The 19,214-nt window shown below is 41.2% G+C and overlaps 1 protein-coding gene across 1 annotated transcript in view; it reads left to right on the top strand.

Annotated features, from left to right (window-relative positions):
* The first annotated feature begins 1,150 nt into the window (after nt 1-1,150).
* Nucleotides 1,151-19,214, top strand: part of LOC143815462 (interleukin-5 receptor subunit alpha-like) — a 91,235-nt gene continuing 73,171 nt past the window's right edge. The window contains exons 1-2 of the mRNA XM_077294675.1: nt 1,151-1,654; nt 13,734-13,842. Coding sequence (XP_077150790.1) covers nt 13,749-13,842 — 94 coding nt within the window. The 5' untranslated portion in view covers nt 1,151-1,654; nt 13,734-13,748. The remainder of the gene's footprint in view (nt 1,655-13,733; nt 13,843-19,214) is intronic.

Here is a 19,214-nt window from a genome sequence, read left to right as displayed (position 1 = left end):
TTTGGCGTGCCCGTTTACTTACTTTTTTGTTGTTTTATGCACATAATTATATTTTGAAATATACACATCTTAGGCTGTGTTCCCAGTAGCACTTGGGTTCGCCAGAAGGGGATCCATAATGGATCTGACCTCCTGGTAACTCCAGGATTCCGCCAGCCTTAGCTGGGGTCACCAGGAGGTCAGATCCATTACGGATCCCCTCCTGGCGGACCCCAGCGCTAGTTGGAATGCATCCTTACCTTGCAATTGTAAAATACATTTTTTAAAGTATTTTTATTTGAGTTATTCCATGATAATTGTAAACAGGCCTAAAAGGCCCCAGGTGCGTGAATGTGTAGATTTCTATGGGTACGCGTTCTAGGGTTAATCTGAGTTTCACCAGTGTTTGGTTGGTGTGTCAGTTATTACCAGAAGTATTTTATAAGTGATTTTTTCATATGGTAAGATAAATAAATAAATAATATGAAGAGCATTTCTTATCAATTAAAATATTTAATCACGCTGATTGCACATGGATGTCATCTGTGTGCTGACCATGATTCTCATGGACCCATAGAATTGTATGGTTGACTTTCATTCATTAGATTGATAAAAAAATGGACATGTCTGCATGATTTTTCTGCACACACACACTGTCCGCAAAAAAAAACATGGATGTATGTAGACTATAATAGGTACATATTCTATATGTGAAAATGAAATAAAAAGCAAAAGTATGAGCGCTGCATTAATGTAGTTGTTTATATGTGAAGGGGCTTCTGTGTGCTGCTGATCACAGTGGGGGTACAGGACCTGAGACACCCACCAATCAGGCTGAAGCGAGTAAGCCATCAGGTCCTTATATCTCTCTCACCAGAGTGTTCTCAGTAACCTTCACCAATTAACAGCACACAGCATCCCCTATAACATAAAGAATTGTATTTACCCATTGCTTCCTGGTATTTCCTTATAGATTATAAGCTTGCGAGCAGGATCCTCACTCCTTCTGTAACTGTTGAAATGTTTTACATTTCATTTTTTTTATTTTCGATACATGTAAAATGCTGCAGAATATGTTTATATAAATAAAAATTATTATATCATTATTAGATTATTAAAGTGGGCATTGACTATATCAAATTCAAATGTAGCAGAAACTTGTTCTAATAAAATATCTGTCTCATATACCTAAAATGGATTGCTTCTAAAGTATATCTATGAATGAATGTAGATTTTTTTTTTTGTCCAAACCACTAAAAATGCACTTGATATCATAAACCTCACGCTATTTCTGTGGTTATTTCATGCCATGATTGCTTCACTTGCCTCAGGGTGTAGGAGGTCTGCTAAAGCTATATTTTGTACTATGACAGCCATAAAGCCATTTCATCCTTACGTGTATGTTCCTATGTCTGACACATTTCCCTTTCGCTTACTTCCTTGTCTTCTGTAAGATTTCGGTTTGAATTGCACAAGCTTTTGTTAAGGAACTAGTGATTTGTATGCAATCATTTAGAATCCATGGCTTCGTATAGTCCATATACATAAATCAGTCAATCCCATCATGGAATAAGTGTAGAAATAACTGAACATGTCTGATGTCCAGTACTGGCTCTTGGATTGATTTCACAGTTTCAGCATGGAATGACATGAATACTCTCTATGAAGCAAAAAGGTGAGTAAGAGATATTATGTCTCATATGTGCAAGTAATATTCTACTGTGAATCCTTAAGTTATCAATATTACACAATGTTTTTTAAATAATTTAGAAAGTAGTTTATTAATATAACAAACATATTACTACCTTATACATATTACGTCATGGGTAGATTTGAACAATTGACTGATTCAGGAATTTGGTGGATTACAGAAAGTGAACTCAAATGGTTAAAGTGGCCGGTGCTATAGATATAAAATTTCTGATATAATGATAATTAATCATTTTAGGATTCATGAGAATATTGCTAAAAAATGTTATTTTGCTTTTTTGTCTTGTTAAGAGGGATTGCCCCAATGAACAGATCCTTTTTAGTATCTTCATAAATTAACTGATCGCTGTACATTCTGCTTTTCTAAATACTGTCAATCATCTGGCATTGACAGAGGGGAAACTGTGGAATGTGGATTTTTCATTTTAGGAAATATTCATATTAAAAGATTGCGTGGAGAACTATGCAGTAGAAGGTGCATTTAACACTGGCTCTAGTTTATGGCTCATAAGGGAAAGTGAGAATTGGGGAATCCCTTCCTCTGACTAAGGCCATGTTCACACTTTGAGTATGTGGTCAGTATTTGGTCAGTATTTTACACTAGTATTTGTATGCCAAAGTCAAGTGAAAAATGCAGAAATGGTTCACGTGTTTCCATTATACTTTTCCTCCGATTGTTCCTCTCCTGGTTTTAGCTTACAAATACTTAGGTAAAATACTGACCAAATACTGAACGTGTGAACAAAGTCTACGTTCCCATTCAGATGTCCATGTTTATACACGTGCTTGAAAAAATGGCACAGTGTCATCGGTGTGTATGCTTTAGAAATATTAAACACGGGCAGCACACGGATGACGCACTGATGGCTTTAACGTATCCATAGACTTAAGGTACCTTCACACTAAGCGACGAACGAGCAGCGAGAACGACGACGATCCGTGACGTTGCAGCGTCCTGGATAGCGATCTCGTTGTGTTTGACATGCAGCAGCGATCTGGATCCCGCTGTGATATCGCTGGTCGGAGCTAGAAGTCCAGAACTTTATTTCGTCGCTGATCACCCGCTGTCATCGCTGGATCGGTGTGTGTGACACCGATCCAGCGATGTGTTCACTTGTAACCAGGGTAAATATCGGGTTACTAAGCACAGGGCCGCGCTTTGTAACCCGATATTTACCCTGGTTACCATTGTAAAAGTAAAAAAAAACACTACATGCTCACCTTCCGATGTCTGTCACGTCCCCCGCCGGCGGCTTCCCTGCACTGAATGTGTCAGCGCCGGCCGGCCGTAAAGCAGAGCACAGCGGTGACGTCACCGCTGCTGCCGGCACTGACACATTCAGTCAGTGCAGGAAGCTCTCGGCAGCAGCGCGTAACCCTGTGGACGCCGGGGGACGTGACAGACATCAGAAGGTGAGTATGTAGTGGTTTTTTTTTACTTTTACAATGGTAACCAGGGTAAATATCGGGTTACTAAGCGCGGCCCTGCACTTAATAACCCGATGTTTACCCTGGTTACCCGGGTGCTGCAGGGGGACTTCGGCATCGTTGAAGACAGTTTCAACAATGCCGAAGTCATTCCCCTGAGCGTTGGTCACTGGAGAGAGCTGTCTGTGTGACAGCTCCCCAGCGACCACACAACGACTTACCAATGATCGCATCGCTGGTCGTGATCTTTGGTAAGTTGTTTAGTGTAACGGTACCCTAAGTATTGGCCCTTTTCATCTGTGCTGCCAGAAAATAGACGGGTCTTTGTGTATTTTGCACAAGCATATGGTCCATGAAAAACACAGACATGTGAACAGCAGCATAGATTATAGTGGGTATAGCTGTATCTGTTAAAAAAACGGGATGCAACATGTACATGCAACACAGAAGTCTGGTTGAGGTCTAAGAAACACATTTGTCTTATTAGGTTATATGTAAAAGAGATGCCTACATGGAATAACCACTTTAACTTATCAATCAGAGCTGCCAGAGTATTAAATATAAAAAAAAACCATTTTTTTGTATATTAATGTTTAGGAATATAGGATATGTTTATAGTTGTGCTATACGCAATGGTATACAAGATACAGTAGATATAGGTTTACTAATTATTAGTTATAATTTGGGATTGACTTAAAAATTAATGGCTTGAACAAATTAAAATATCTGATCCTAAGATAAAAATTCTAACAAAACTTAGGTCTCATTAAGTAGTCAGTGATTTTCCTGGTGCACAAAAAAGCATTCTCTTTTCCCTCAGTATTTTTAATCTGATTTTTGTGTTTTTGGTCAGTGTTTTGATTTTCTACCATTAATGTTTTATCGTTGATTTTTTGTTATGCAAATAAAAATGAACTGAAAAAAACTTCTCCTACCCATTGCAATGTTGAAAGCAGACAGCACATGGATGGCAATGATTGCGGTCAGTGACTTTTTATGGATTCATAGACTTACATTGAAGAGCTTGATAAGTCACAAAGATCAAAAACGGACATGTTATTTTGCATCACAATCTGTAAAATGTGCCCACACAGAAGCATGCCTTTTCAGGCCGCTCACTAGAGAGAAACCCTTTTGGACTTGGAGGCACATGTGCAGGCCCATATGAAGTTTGCCAATGAACACCTGGATGATTCTGTGAGTGATTGGGAAAAGGTGCTGTAGTCAGATGAGACAAAAATGGAGGTCTTTGGCATTAATTCAACTTGCTGTGTTTGGAGGAAGAGAAATGTTGCCTATGACCCAAAGAGCACTGTCCCCACTGTCAAGCATGGAGGTGGAAACATTATGTTTTGGGGGTGTTCCTCTGCTAAGGGTACAGGACTACTTCACTGCATCAATGGGAGAATGGATAGAGGCATGCACCGTAAAATCCGGAGTGACAACCTCCTTCCCTCTGCCAGGATGTTGAAAATAGGTAGTGGCTGGGTCTTCCAGCAAGACAATGACCCAAAACATACAGCCAAGGCAACAAAGGAGTAACTCAAACAGAAGCACATTAAGGTCATGGAATGGCTTAGCCAGTCTACAGACCTTAATCCCATACAAAACTTATGGAGGGAGTTGAAGCTCCGATTTGCCATGCGACAGCCTCAAAATCTTAATGATTCAGAGATGATTTGCAAAGAGGAGTGGACCAAAATTCCTCCTGATATGTGCACAAGCCTCATCATCAACTACAAAAAATGTCTGACTGCTGTGCTTGCCAACAAGGGTTTTGTCACCTAGTATTAGGTCTTGCTTGCCAGAGCGATCAAATACTTTTTTTCTCACTGCAAAATGCAAATACATCTATATAATTTATACTATGTGATTTTCTGGATTTTATTTTTGATATTCTATCTTTCAATGTTAAAATTAACCTACCCTTACAATTATACACTATTCATGTATTTGCCAGTGGGCAAACTTACAAAATCAGCAAGGAATCAAATACTTATTCCCCCACTGTATGTCTTTTCTGTCTGTCCAGGAGTATTCATAGCTCACACTTGAGGTCACATTATTGCCTGCTCCTGGTGCTGCCACCAGAAAATCCTGATAGTACGCATAGTAAAGAAAATGCACCTTTTAGGGTAATTTGTTAATAGTTCTTTAATGCTCAAATGCATTTGTTGTAAAAAAGCACAAAGACTTTGCAGGTATATAGAGAGAGGATGCTTATACACCCTAGTGAATGAGACAATTTTGGCCTTCATGACGTAGTCCCATTTTTCAAATTTGACATTTTTGTGGTAATAACTCTGAAATACTTCTATATATCCTGATGATTAAGTCGATGTTTTGCATTTATTTATGAAAATACCTGAATTTTGACAAAAGTTTTGAAAAATCAGCAATTTCTTTTATACATTCAGTGGCTCTGTACAGGCTTACATCTTAAGTCCTTTAAAACGTGATTATCATATGTGCTGATGGGGCAATTGACTATCATAATGCAAAAAGAGTTACAATGTGTTCTGCTGGAGCATAATGTTTGACTATACAACCTTAAAAGAGGTAGGCACCGAGGCACAATCGACTATGTCTTGGTACCAGTCTCAACTTGGTGTATAGAGTCATAAATGATGTTCCAACAGAGCAACCTGTGACATTATCTGCATCGATATAGAAAATGGCACCATCAGCATAACATACCAGAATCCTGTTTTGTGGGGCTTCGGACGTAAGCCCCAATGGAGCCTCTGAACATATGCTAAAACTCTTATGTGAATGTAGCCTCAGCTAAAAAATTTTAATTTTCACAAAGGGTGATAGAAGAAAATGGACTTCACAATTCGTAACGCACTTTCTCCTGAATGCAGTGATACATCATTTTAGTGGTCAGAAACTATTCTTTGGCACACGGCAGGAACCAATGAGCGCTATTGTTTTGGCTCAAATAGATTGTGGTATTTGACATAAAAGCAGACATCCCCTTTAAGGGACCATATTTTGGAAACTATATTTCTTAAGGAATTCATCCAGGGGTATTCTGAGCATTTTGAATCCATAGATAATTCACAGATTTTTAAAAGATTGCAATGTGAAAATGAAAAATAAAATTATCTCCATAATAGTGCTCCATCACTTCTATTATCTTATAGAAGTGATGGAGCACTATTTAATAGTTGTAGCGCAAATTTGGCTGGAGTACATTGCAGACATGATTTAGCATTTGCAGAGCCCCCTGGGTGCCAAAAGATAACAAACCCCCCACAAGAGATCACATTGAAAAAATGCACGCATTTAGGAATTCATCTAGAGATGTGAAGAACATTTTGAAACCACAGGTGCTTCATAGAATTTTATAAAATGACACTGTGAAAGCTAAAAACATTTTTTTTTTCATACAAAATGTTGCTTTAGCCCCAAAAAAGTAATGGAAGAAAATGGATCCCACAATTTCTAAAGTTTTGGGACTCCAGCGAACCTCAGTGAGAGCCATTATCCACAAATGGTGAAAACATGGAACAGTGGTGAACCTTCCCAAGAATTGCTGGCTGACCAAAATTACCCCAAGAGCGCATCAACTACTTATCCAAGAGGTCATAAAAGACTCCACAACAACATCAAAGAACTACAGGCCTCACTTGCCTCAGTTAAGGTCAGCTTTCATGACTGCTCCATAAGAAAGAGACTGGGAAAAAATGGCCTGTATGGCAGAGTTCCAAGATGAAAACCACTGCTGAGCAATAAAAAGATAAAGGGTCATTACAGTTTTGCCAGAAAACATCTTGATGATCCCCAAGACTTTTGGGGGAGTATTCTGACTGAATACTTACTGAGGAGATAAAAAGTTGAACTTTTTGGTAGATGTATGTCCCATTACGTCTGGCTTGGAAGTAATACAGCATTTCAGAAAAGAACATCATACTAACAGTTAAATATGGTGATGGCAGTGTGTTGGTCTTACTGCTTCAGGATTTGGAAGACCTGCTGTGGTAAATGGAACCATGAATTCTGCTGTCTACCAAAAAATCCTTAAGCAGAGTGTCTGGTCATCTGTTCGTGACCTCATAATGGATTTTTTATGGGTGTGGGGGGCATGTTGCTTTTAGCATTTCCGCTACCAGTAAGGCCATGTTCACACGTTCAATATTTGGTCAGTATTTTACACCAGTATTTGTAATCCAAAACCAGGAGTGGAACAATCAGAATAAAAGTATAATAGAAACAAATGCACCACTTCTGCAGTTACTACCCGTCCCTGGTTTTGGCTTACAAATACTAAGGTAAAAAGCTCGCCAAAAACTCAATGTGTGCACGTTGCCTATGTAAGCCTTCTGTTTTTCCATTGACAGATGACAGGGGGAGTTTTTGCAAGATCAATTGAAGTTTTTATTGTTACCATTCTGGGATAAGTTACGTTTTTGATCATTTTTAAGGCTAAGTTCCCACCCACTCATCCAATGCTCTATTTAGAGCACTTACATGGATTCACAGGATTCACATCTAAGTTGCCAAGAAACAGGGTTCAGACAGAACTTCCACTGGAACTATTCACTATAACGAGGATAATGTGGCAGACAAAGTAACTTTGGACTCCATCTGGTTTCTGTTCTGGTGATGTCTATCAATTTAGGTATTTATAAATAGATACCACACTTCTGAGCACACCTAAAAAATGGATATACGGTAGTCAGAAAAGAGGTAAGATGGAGTCCAAAATGTCTCTGCCTCATATAATGAATGGTTCCATCTGATTAGTTTTTTGCAGAAATCCCAGCTAATCAATGCATTTTTTACACTTTTCACATTGCAGCATAAATGACAAGACTATTTTAATTCAATTATAGTGGTATGTATTTTATTTTAGACTTTTTAAAACTATTTTTTTCCCTCAGCATATTTTGAGAGTTGTTCATATGTATTTTTCTGCTGACAGAGTTGTAGGAGAATTTGTTATTTGCTGGAAGAGTTGAAGTGTTTATTCATACTAACTTAAGGTATATATTTTATTATCACTTTCAATTCTGGTTTTATTTGGAAGTAGAATAAACAAAAAGCAACAATTATGGAATTCTGTTTTTTTTTTTTTGTTTGTTTGTTTTTAAACCATGAGATAAAAGTAATAAAACCTCCTTTATCACCCCCTTAGCTAGGCAAAATTGATAAAATAAAAAAAATATTTTTTTTCCATTATGATTAGGGTTGGGGTTAGAGCTAGGGATAGGGTTGGGCTAGGGTTAGGGCTAGATCTAGGGTTAGAGTTGAGCTAGGGTTGGGCTAGGGTACGGGTTGGGGCTAGGGTTAGGGTTGGGGTTAGAGCTAGGATTAGGGTTGGGCTAGGGTTGGGGTTGGGGTTGTGTTGTGGTTAGGGTTGTGTTGGTATTAGGGTTGTGGTGTTGGACATAGAGTAGTGTTGGGGTTATGGTTTTGGTTAGAGTTGTGGTTATGGTTGGGATTAGGGTTGGGGGTGTGTTGGGATTAGGGTTGGGGTTAGGGCTGTGTTAGGGCTGGAGATAGGATTGGGATTTCCACTGTTTAGGTACATCAGGGGGTCTGTAAATGTGACATTGCATCTGCCACTGATTCCAGACAATTTTGCTCCCTCCCTACTGAGCCCTGCCATGCCCACAAACGGTGGCTTTCCCCCACATACGGGGTATCGGTGTACTCATGAGAACTTGCACTACAAACATTGTGAGCCATTTTCTCCTGATACACTTGTGAAAATAAAAAAAGTTTGGTTCCAAAGCGCATTTTTTGTGAAAAAAGTAAAATGTTAATTTTTCCTTCCACATTGCTTTAGTTCTCGTGAAGCTCCTGAAGGGTTAATAATATTCTTGAATGTGGTATTACATACCTTCAGGGGTGAAGTTTTTGTCACCTTTGGGTATTTTCTGTTATACTGACCCCCAAACACACTTCAAATGTGAGGTGGTCCCTAAAAAAAATGGTTTTGTAAATTTTATTGGAAAAATGAGAAATCGCTGGTCAACTTTTAACCCTTATAACGTCCCAACACAAAAAAAATTATGCTTCCAAAATTGTGCTGATGTAAAGTAAACATGTGGGAAATGTTATTTATGAACTATTTTGAGCGATATGACTCTTTGATTTAAGGGCACAAAAATTAAAAGTTATGTACTGGCTATAGGGCACACTGCAGCGAGGGTGATATAACTACTCCCACTCAGGTGGGAACAATAATTATCAACGCCGCTGGTCGTTACAAAGCACAGGACAAATTCTGCTGCCACCAGCTCCAATTTCTTAACTATTAACGAGTCAAAATCCAACCCAGATTAGTAGCGTAATTCACTTCAGAGGATGTGACCATACGTTATAGAGCAAGGAGAGACAAGCTAGTAATTTTATATTTTACTCCAAAAAAGGTAGGCAGTGTTTAAAATGGGATTAACATTGAAAAATCACTTACATTTTGTTATGTCACATCATCTTATGGCTGACCGTGTGGGATGGTCGAGCCTATATCCAGATGCATCACCCCTGTATAGCAGCTAGACCCAAGAAAAAGACACATGAAGACTGTTGATTCACTCACTTATTTCCTAGCCTAGAACCAAAGCTCTCCCCCTGTGGTGACCTCACTTAAAGGCAGGATACTCCGCTGTCTTAGCATTATGAAAAATCGTCGTCCCACATATATTGGCGTAGGAACCTCGCAGAAAGATGACACCCGTGTCGTTATACTCAGCGTGCCATAGGGATTCGCTTAAGTATAGACATGGGGTGGCTGTGTGACCCAGTTCTGTAGTAATTCGTTTCTCAATGGTGCTGGTTCTGGAACCTAGAAAACTCACTGGCTGATAGTTCTACAGAAGCCCATGTCTAAAATGTATTTGTCCCACTTCTATCATTAATTGGTGCGATGATATTTACATTTACAAAGACAAAGAAACCTGTTTTTTTTTCCAATATGCTTCTACTTGTACTTTCATTTTGAAGCCATACAAATTCTTGAGGGAGGGGGAAATGAGGGGTTTAGGGTTACACATACAGGCAGAGGGAGAAAGAGTGGCTCAGAATTCCAGCCCCGTGTTGGCAGGCAGAGGAAACTGCAGATGAGAGCTCTGTATGTATAGGTGAAGTAATCAGAACTTTCCTATTTCGTGACATTTTCCTTACATTGTTCTACCAATAGTACTGTATGAAACTAATGCTTATGCAATCTGAGTGTGGCTGGAAATAAAAATTTAAGGTTTTGCATGAGGTGTTGCAAACCTTACAATTATTCTTTGGCACCAGCTGTATTACACAGCCATCACCTGTGCTCAATGTGACAGGATCAACTCCTGAGTCTGTTCCATACAGTAATTATTATTATTATTTATTGTTATAGCGCCATTTATTCCATGGCGCTTTACATGTGAGGAGGGGTATACATAATAAAAACAAGTACAATAATCTTAAACAATACAAGTCATAACTGGTACAGGAGGAGAGAGGACCCTGCCCACGAAGGCTCACAATCTACAAGGGATGGGTGAGAATACAGTAGGCGAGGATAGAGCTGGTCATGCAGCAGTTTGGTTGATCGGTGGTTACTGCAGGTTGTAGGCTTGTCGGAAGAGGTGGGTCTTCAGGCTTTTTTTTAAGGTTTTGATGGTAGGCGAGAGTCTGATGTGTTGTGGTAGAGGGTTCATAAGTGTACATATCTTTCTTAAATGTATGGTGGATGTTACCAAGGAGCCAAATAATTAAAAAGTAGCAATGTGTATCTTCCTATCTCATTATTATATTCCATCCATATCTGGAACAATTTCATGGTTTGTTTCTCTTTTCTTCAAAAAATTTCTTTGCTCTCTGCTTGAAAAGAGGAACCAAGCCCTAAAATGTGTTACATGTACAGTGTGTCACGATTCCTCTGCTTAGAGTTTTTTGGATGCAGAGAGTGACAGCTCAATCATCCAATCTAATGCAGGGATGTTCTTAGTTGTCGATATTTTGATAGACAGCTTAGCCATCCAATCTGAGACGGGGAGGTGATGAGCTTCCTTCAGGTGTTCCCTGTTCTAAGTGATTACCAGCTATTAGATAAGCTGTCAATTCCAGATCTCTACCAGTCTAAGGGTACCGTCACACATTGAAATTTCCATCGCTACGACGTTACGATTCGTGACGTTCTAGCGATATCGTTACGATATCGCAGTGTCTGACACGCAGCAGCGATCAGGGATCCTGCTGAGAATCGTACGTCGTAGCAGATCGTATGGAACTTTCTTTCGTCGCTTGATCACCCGCTGACATCGCTGGATCGTTGTGTGTGACAGCGATCCAGCGATGTCTTCGCTTGTAACCAGGGTAAACATCGGGTAACTAAGCGCAGGGCCGCGCTTAGTAACCCGATGTTTACCCTGGTTACAAGCGTAAACGTAAAAAAACAAACCGTACATGCTCACCCGTCGGTGTCCTTCAGGTCCCTTGCCGTCTGCTTCCTGCTCTGAGTGCCGGCCGGAAAGTGAGAGCAGATCACAGCGGTGCTGCGATCTGCTCTCACTGTACGGCTGCACTCAGAGCAGGAAGCAGACGGCAAGGGACCTGAAGGACACCGACGGGTGAGTATGTACTGTTTGTTTTTTTACGTTTACGCTGGTAACCATGGTAAACATCGGGTTACTAAGCGCGGCCCTGCGCTTAGTTACCCGATGTTTACCCTGGTTACCCGGGGACTTCGGCATCGCTCCAGCGCCGTGATTGCAACGTGTGACCGCAGTCTACGACGCTGGAGCGATATTCATACGATCGCTGCGACGTCACGGATCGTGCCGTCGCAGCGATGAAAATTTCAATGTGTGACGGTACCCTAACATCTGCTTGGGGGCACATGTTTGCTTTGTATTGTTGTGCTGATCAGCCGGCATGCTACATGTATGTGGGTTCCGCTGTACCTTATTCGGTAAGCATCATAGCTTGCTGAATAAGCAGGAACCCAAATAAAATCACTCAACTCTAGTGGAGCAAACCTGGTGACAAGTTCTCTTTAAATGGGTTTTCCATTTTTAAAGAGGTACATATCACTGCTGCAGCCAATCACCAAGATTGGTAGCTCGTGTCATTTATATCAGCAGAATTCTTGATCTCAGTGGTTGTCTGTAGCAATGGTGTCACAGCAGCAGAGAGCCGAGCGGAGGGAATCTGGCACACGACGGGTGGAGGTTCAGTACTCTGCAGTGTTTGTATTTTTACAAGCATTCAGTCTCTCGGGGTCTACTTTTTTAATATGTCAAAAACCCTTTTCAGATACTTTGTCTCCATTTAAATGTGTCTCATGTAGACAGCTTATTGCTAGTGTCAGCAACATCATGATTTAAAGACTGAATTGAAAAACATGTGTCTATGCGAAATTGAGAGGCATCTAGACCAGTCCAGCGGTTAGTATTTGTTTAAAGTGGTTGTCCGGTCTAAAACTACAAGTCTGAAGTTGCTCTATGTGACTGCAAACTTGTGAATCCTCACATCGCATGCACTGCACACTGTGAGGATTTTCATGTGACCGCAAGTATGCGACATGCATACTCAAGGCCACATTCTGACTTGACTGTTTTCGGCCTCACTCAATACACTTGCATTGGGTCAGGCCTTTCCCATCTAGTTGGATTGTGGCTGGGAGTATGTACCGTATTTTCCTGTGTATAAGACGACTTTTTAACCCCTAAAAATTGTCCCAAAAGTCGGGGGTCGTCTTATACGCCAGGTACGGCATGTTCAGGCCCTGGGATCCATATTCATGTAAAAAATAAAGAATAAAAATAAAAAATATGTATATACTCACCCCTCCGAGAAGCCTGGCTGTCACCGCTGCAAGCGTCTGCCTCCGTTCCTAAGAATTGCAGAGCGTGAAGGACCTTCGATGACGTCACGGTCAGGTGACCGGTCACATGAGCGGTCACTGACCAATCACAGGACTGCGACATCATCGAGGGTCCTTCATGCTCTGTAATTCTTAGGAACGGAGGCAGACCCTTGCAGCAGTGACAGCCAGGCTTCTCGGAGGGGTGAGTATATACATATTTTTTATTTTTATTCTTTATTTTTAACATGAATATGGATCCCAGGGCCTGAAGGAGAGTCTCCTCTCCTTCAGACCCTGGGAACCACACGCCGTATAAGATGACTGGGCGTATAAGATGACCCCCGTCTTATACAGCGGGCATATCCCAAATTCCATATTTTATATGGAAAAGTTGGGGGTCGTCTTATACGCCAAGTCATCTTATACACCAGAAAATACGGTACATAGCATACTTGCGGTCTCATGATACCGGAGAACCCTCACAGTGTGCAGTGTACATGATGTGAGGATTCAAAAGTCCACAGTCACATGGAGTGACAGAATGACTGCAGACTTGTAGCTTGAGACCAGAGAACCCCTTAAATTTATTTAGAGGAAATAGTACTCATAAGTTGTCTGTGAAGACTCATGAGAGCTGCAATATAAAATATCAATGACAATTCTTTGTGTTGATTTTATGACTAGTTTTGGCACATACAGCATTGAATTTCAACTTCATTTTTAATTTCATCAACAATCTAATAGACAAAAATTCTGTGCATATATTAATGAAATTCCTTCATGCCTACATTTTAAAGAATATATGTATTTACAGGGATTGCATTCAAATATGGCTAATCACGAAAGTGAACACATTTGGATAATACTTCTGGCATTCATGATGACTTGTCACCATGTTAATGTAACAGATGGCAGCATAAACTGTAAGTATATGAAATAAATGTTTTTCTAGTTTTAAAATGTTATTTATACAGTTGTGCTCAAAAGTTTACATATCCCGGCAGAATTTTTGCTTTTTGGCCTTTTTTAGAGAATGGGAATTATAACACAAAAACTTTTTCTCCACTCATGGTTAGCGGTTGGGTGAAGCCATTTATTGTCAAAGTAATGTGTTTTCTCTTTTAAATCATAATGACAACCCAAATCATCCAAATGACCCTGATCAAAAGTTTACATACCCTGGTGATTTGGGCCTGACGAACATGCACAGAGGTTGACACAAATAGGTTTGAATGGCTACTAAAGGTAACATCCTCACCTGTTTCCTGTTTGCTTGTAATCAGTGTGTGTGCATAAAAGCCGAGTGAGTTTCTGGGATCCAGACAGACTCTTGCATCTTTCATCCAACCACTGATGTTTCTGGATTGTGAGTCATGGGGAAAGCAAAAGAATTGTCAACGGATCTAGGGGAAAATGTAGTTAAGCTGTATAAAACAGGAAAGGGATACAAAAAGATATCCAAGGAATTGATAATGCCAGTCAACAGTCAACAGTTAAACTGTGATTAACAAATGGAAAATCAGGGGCTCTGTAAAAAAAAAAAAAAACACTGTCAGCCAGACCAACAAGAATTTTGTCCACAAATGCCAGGAAATTTGTTCAGGATGCAAAGAAAAACCCACAAATAACATCAGCTGAAATACTGGATTAAGATGCACAATAAGGAGGCACTTGAAGAAAAATGGGCTGCATGGTCAAGTCACCAGTAGTGTTGAGCGATACCATCCGATACTTGAAAGTATCGGTATCGGAAAGTATCGGCCGATACCGGCAAAGTATCGGATCCAATCCGATACCGATACCCGATACCAATACAAGTCAATGGGACTCAGGTATCGGACGGTATTCCTGATGGTTCCCAGGGTCTGAAGGAGAGGAAACTCTCCTTCAGGCCCTGGGAACCATATTAATGTGTAAAAGAAAGAATTAAAATAAAAAATATCGCTATACTCACCTGTCCGACGCAGCCGGGACCTCAGCGAGGGAACCGGCAGCGTTGTTTGTTTAAAATTCGCGCTTTTACTTGGTTACGTGAGGTCCCGGCTTGTGATTGGTCAGGGCGGCCATGTTGCCGGGACGCGGACCAATCACAGCAAGCCGTGACGAAATTACGTCACGGCTTGCTGTGATTGGTCCGCGTCCCGGCAACATGGCCGCCATTAACCAATCACAAGCCGTGACGTCACGGGAGGCTGGACATGCGCGTATTTTGAAAAGCGCGCGTGTCCAGCCTCCAGTGACGTCCCGGCTTGTGATTGGTTAATGGCGGCCATGTTGCCGGGACGTCACTGGAGGCTGGACACGCGCGCTTTTCAAAATACACGCATGTCCAGCCTCCCGTGACGTCACGGCTTGTGATTGGTTAATGGCGGCCATGTTGCCGGGACGCAGACCAATCACAGCAAGCCGTGACGTAATTTCGTCACGGCTTGCTGTGATTGGTCCGCGTCCCGGCAACATGGCCGCCCTGACCAATCACAAGCCGGGACTTCACGTAACCAAGTAAAAGCGCGAAATTTAAACAAACAACGCTGCCGGTTCCCTCGCTGAGGTCCCGGCTGCGTCGGACAGGTGAGTATAGCGATATTTTTTATTTTAATTCTCTTTTTTACACATTATTACATTAATGTTGTTGCGATACCCGATACCCGATACCACAAAAGTATCGGATCTCGGTATCGGAAATTCCGATACAGCAAGTATCGGCCGATACCCGATACTTGCAGTATCAGAATGCTCAACACTAGTCACCAGAAGAAAGTCATTACTGTGCAAATGCAACAAAAATTGCCTACAATACGCAAAACAGCACAGAGACAAGCCTCAAAACCTCTGGAACAAGGTAGTTTGGAGTGATGAGACCAAAATTATACTTTCTGGCCACAACCATAAACATTACATTTGGACAGAGGCCAACAAGGCCTATGATGAAATGAACACCATTCCTACTGTAAAGCACAGAGGTGGATCGCTGATGTTTTGGGGATGTGTGAGCTGCAAAGGTACATAAAACTTGGTCAAAGTGGAAGGAAAGATGAATGCAGCACGTTATCTGCAAATTCTGGAGCAAATTTGCAATCATCAGCCTGGAAGCTGCGCATGAGATGTACTTGGACATTCTAACCATGACAACGATCCAAAACACAAGGCCAAGTCGACCTGTCATTGCCTACAGCAGGACAAAGTGAAGGTTCTGGAGTGGCAATCTCAGTCTCCTGACCTCAATATTATTGAGCCATTCTGGGGAGATCTCAAGTGCACAGTTTATGCTAGACAGTCCAGGAATTTACAGAAATTGGAGACTTTTTTACCAGAAGAGTGGGCAGATTTATCATCTGATAAAATAAAGAACCTCATCCACAACTACCACAAAAGACTTCAACCTGTCATTAATGTTAGAGGGGGCAATACACGGTATTAAGAAATCGGGTCTGTGAACTTTTGTTAAGGTCATTTGAATGTTTTGGGTTGTCATTATATTTTAAAAAGAGAAAACACAGTAGTTTGACAATAAATGGCTTCACCCAACCACTAACCATGAGTGGAGAAAAAGTTTTGGTGTTATCATTCATATTCTCTGAAAAAAGGCAAAGAAAGCAAAAATTCTGCTATGGTATGTAAACTTTTGAGCACAACTGTATATAGCAATGTTTTCAATGTTCTGGTGTAAAGCTGTAAATGCTCCATTGACAAACTTTAACTAGTCCTTAAAGTAGTACTTTATTGAAATGTATGGCATACTTCTCTTCAGTTAGGTCATGTGTCAACATGGTGACCCCCTGGGAATTAAAAACTTTATGTGCCCTTCACCATCCCAGTCAATTGAAGTACCTCTGTGATGAACTGTAACACACACTTTATCCACTAAAAGGATAAAAACTCACATAACAATTGATATATTTTTCTCACTTATATACCGGCATTAATTCCACAGTGCTTTACATACATTATCATCGCTGTCCTCATTGGAGTTCACAATCAGTATGTTTTTGGAGTGTAAATGAAACCAGAGTACCTGGAGGAAATCCATACAAACATGGGGGGACATACAAACTCCTTGCAGATTTTGTCATTGGTGGTATTTGAACCCAGGAGCCCAGTGCTGTAAAGCAACAGTGCTAACCACTGAGCCATCAACACTGAAGATTATAAAGCCTTTTTCACACAGTTACAATGCGGGAGATCACAGTGCAGCCTTCTGTCTAGCATGGTGCCTCAGTGTTTAGCATGGTTGCTTTGCAGTGTTGGACTTCGGAGCTCAAATCCCACCAAGGACAACAACTGCAAAAAGTTCTCCCATGTTTGCATTGGTTTCCTCCAGGTATTCCAGTTTCTTCCCATACGTACAAAATATACTGACAATGCATCTAGACAGTGAGCCCAATGGGGACAGTGATGATGACATCTGTAAAGTGCTGTGGAAACTAATGGTGCTGTATAAGTGAGTAAAATATATAATAAATGTACTGATAGTATATTAAGGAATTGTGAGGCTGTGACTCGTGTCACAGGTAGGGGACGCTGTGTATTCTCTCCAGGTTGTGCATGGAGATTTATGAAGTCCATTTGTGTGCATGGCAGTTACGGATTTCCAGTCTGGGTTTTCCATGTGGCTGGAAGCCACAGGTTTGTCTGTTAAAAGCCCTGCAGTGAAGGGGTATGGGTGTGTCAGGTGCAACGTCAGTGTCAGTCTGATGTGTGCTGATGTGCAGAGCAGAGGCCTGCAGAGTGCTGGCTGTGTGTGTGAAGCAGCACAGGCCAGCGGAGCCAGCAGCTATGGCAGGTGAATAGCCTGGCACCCACAGCATATACAGTGATGTAAGTCATCCATGGTAACTGGTCTCAGATGTGGACAGTCCTGTACCTGAAGGTGAACCGGAGGTGGATGTTCTGTGCCCGAAAAAGGACTGGCATGTGTAACGATTGCAAACAGATGGATATGGTGCCCAGCTTCTATCCAGAGGATATCCTGGGCTGTGTACGGCTGTGTGAGTAAGGAGTCTGTGATACAGCGGTGCAGGACACCCACAGGAACTAGTCAGAGGAGGACTGGCGTGTGTAGTGTCTGCAACATGTGAAGCTGTGTTTGGAGACTATAATATAGCGTGCGGAAGCCCCACGGATACTGGACAAGGAGAATTCCGGTGTGTTTAGGGACTGCAATCTAAAAACCATATGATGTGTAGCGCTATGAAACGGGCACTGAGATGAGATGCAACTGTGTGTATTGAACTTTGATGACGTGTACTATAAAATGCTATGCACCTTTTTGTGTGAAGTAACACATTAAAGATAATTTTGTGTTTGAACTTTGTGCATGACAGAATACAGAGATATTTTTCTGATAAGATATATTACAAACATACTACAGCTTTTTACAGAAGCTCTGCATATAGGTTATAAACCCTTTCTGGCATTGGATGTACTATTCCGTCCATGTGACCTGGGATGTACTTCCCATGGACAGTATCGTAAGTCTAAGTGATCGGCTGTGATCACGTGGGTGATCGTGGCCGATCGGGGCAGGGTGTCAACTGATTCTCACAGCTGACACCCGGCACTAAGTGCCAGGAGCATTCATGGACCACTCCCGGCACTTTAACTTCCGGAACACTGTGATCAAATGTGATTGCAGCATTCTGGAGCTGGCACAGGGGCTGACAGCCCCTCTTCTTTGGATCAGAGACCCCGCAGCAAGCCATGGGATCCTGATCGCTGCCATGGAGACCGATGTTGTCATAACAGCATCTGGGTCTCCAGAGCTGAGAGACTTCCTGTCATGCACAGTGCATGTCAGGAAGTCTCTCAGTGTCAGTTCACTGAAGCTGCAGCTTCTGTAGCAGTCCAAACCAAAAAAATGGAGTAAGAACAAGATCTCACGAATCATTAAAAAAGTGCAGCCTGCCACAGAGTACACCGGTGTGATTATAAATGCTTACCCATGTTAGGAAGTGAGTCCCACGAACTCCCTGGCGCCCCTGACGCGCATTTCGTGGTCCAGCTTTCTCCCCTTTGAGAATGAATAAAATAACTATTGTGATGTTTTTGATGGAAGGGGGATATTAGCTTCCTCTTGCCAACGGTGTAACCCTGCGTTTCATGACCCATTAAATAAGCTTCTGTAGCAGGCAGATCTGCATGCCATAAAAGCGATCAGCCTGAAACAATGAGTGTCCTATAGTGGGACAAAGTATAAAAATAAGAATGAATTAAAAAATTTTTTTAAATAATTGTAAAAATATTTAAGTAAAAAATAATGATAAAAAATAAATATTTATTCTACCAATAAATAAAT

The sequence above is a fragment of the Ranitomeya variabilis genome, chromosome 3 (genome assembly GCF_051348905.1).
Source record: "Ranitomeya variabilis isolate aRanVar5 chromosome 3, aRanVar5.hap1, whole genome shotgun sequence".
NCBI classification, from domain to species: Eukaryota; Metazoa; Chordata; class Amphibia; order Anura; family Dendrobatidae; genus Ranitomeya; species Ranitomeya variabilis.
The sequence above is the reverse complement of the archived record's forward strand: the minus strand, read 5'-3'. Positions and strand labels throughout refer to the sequence as shown.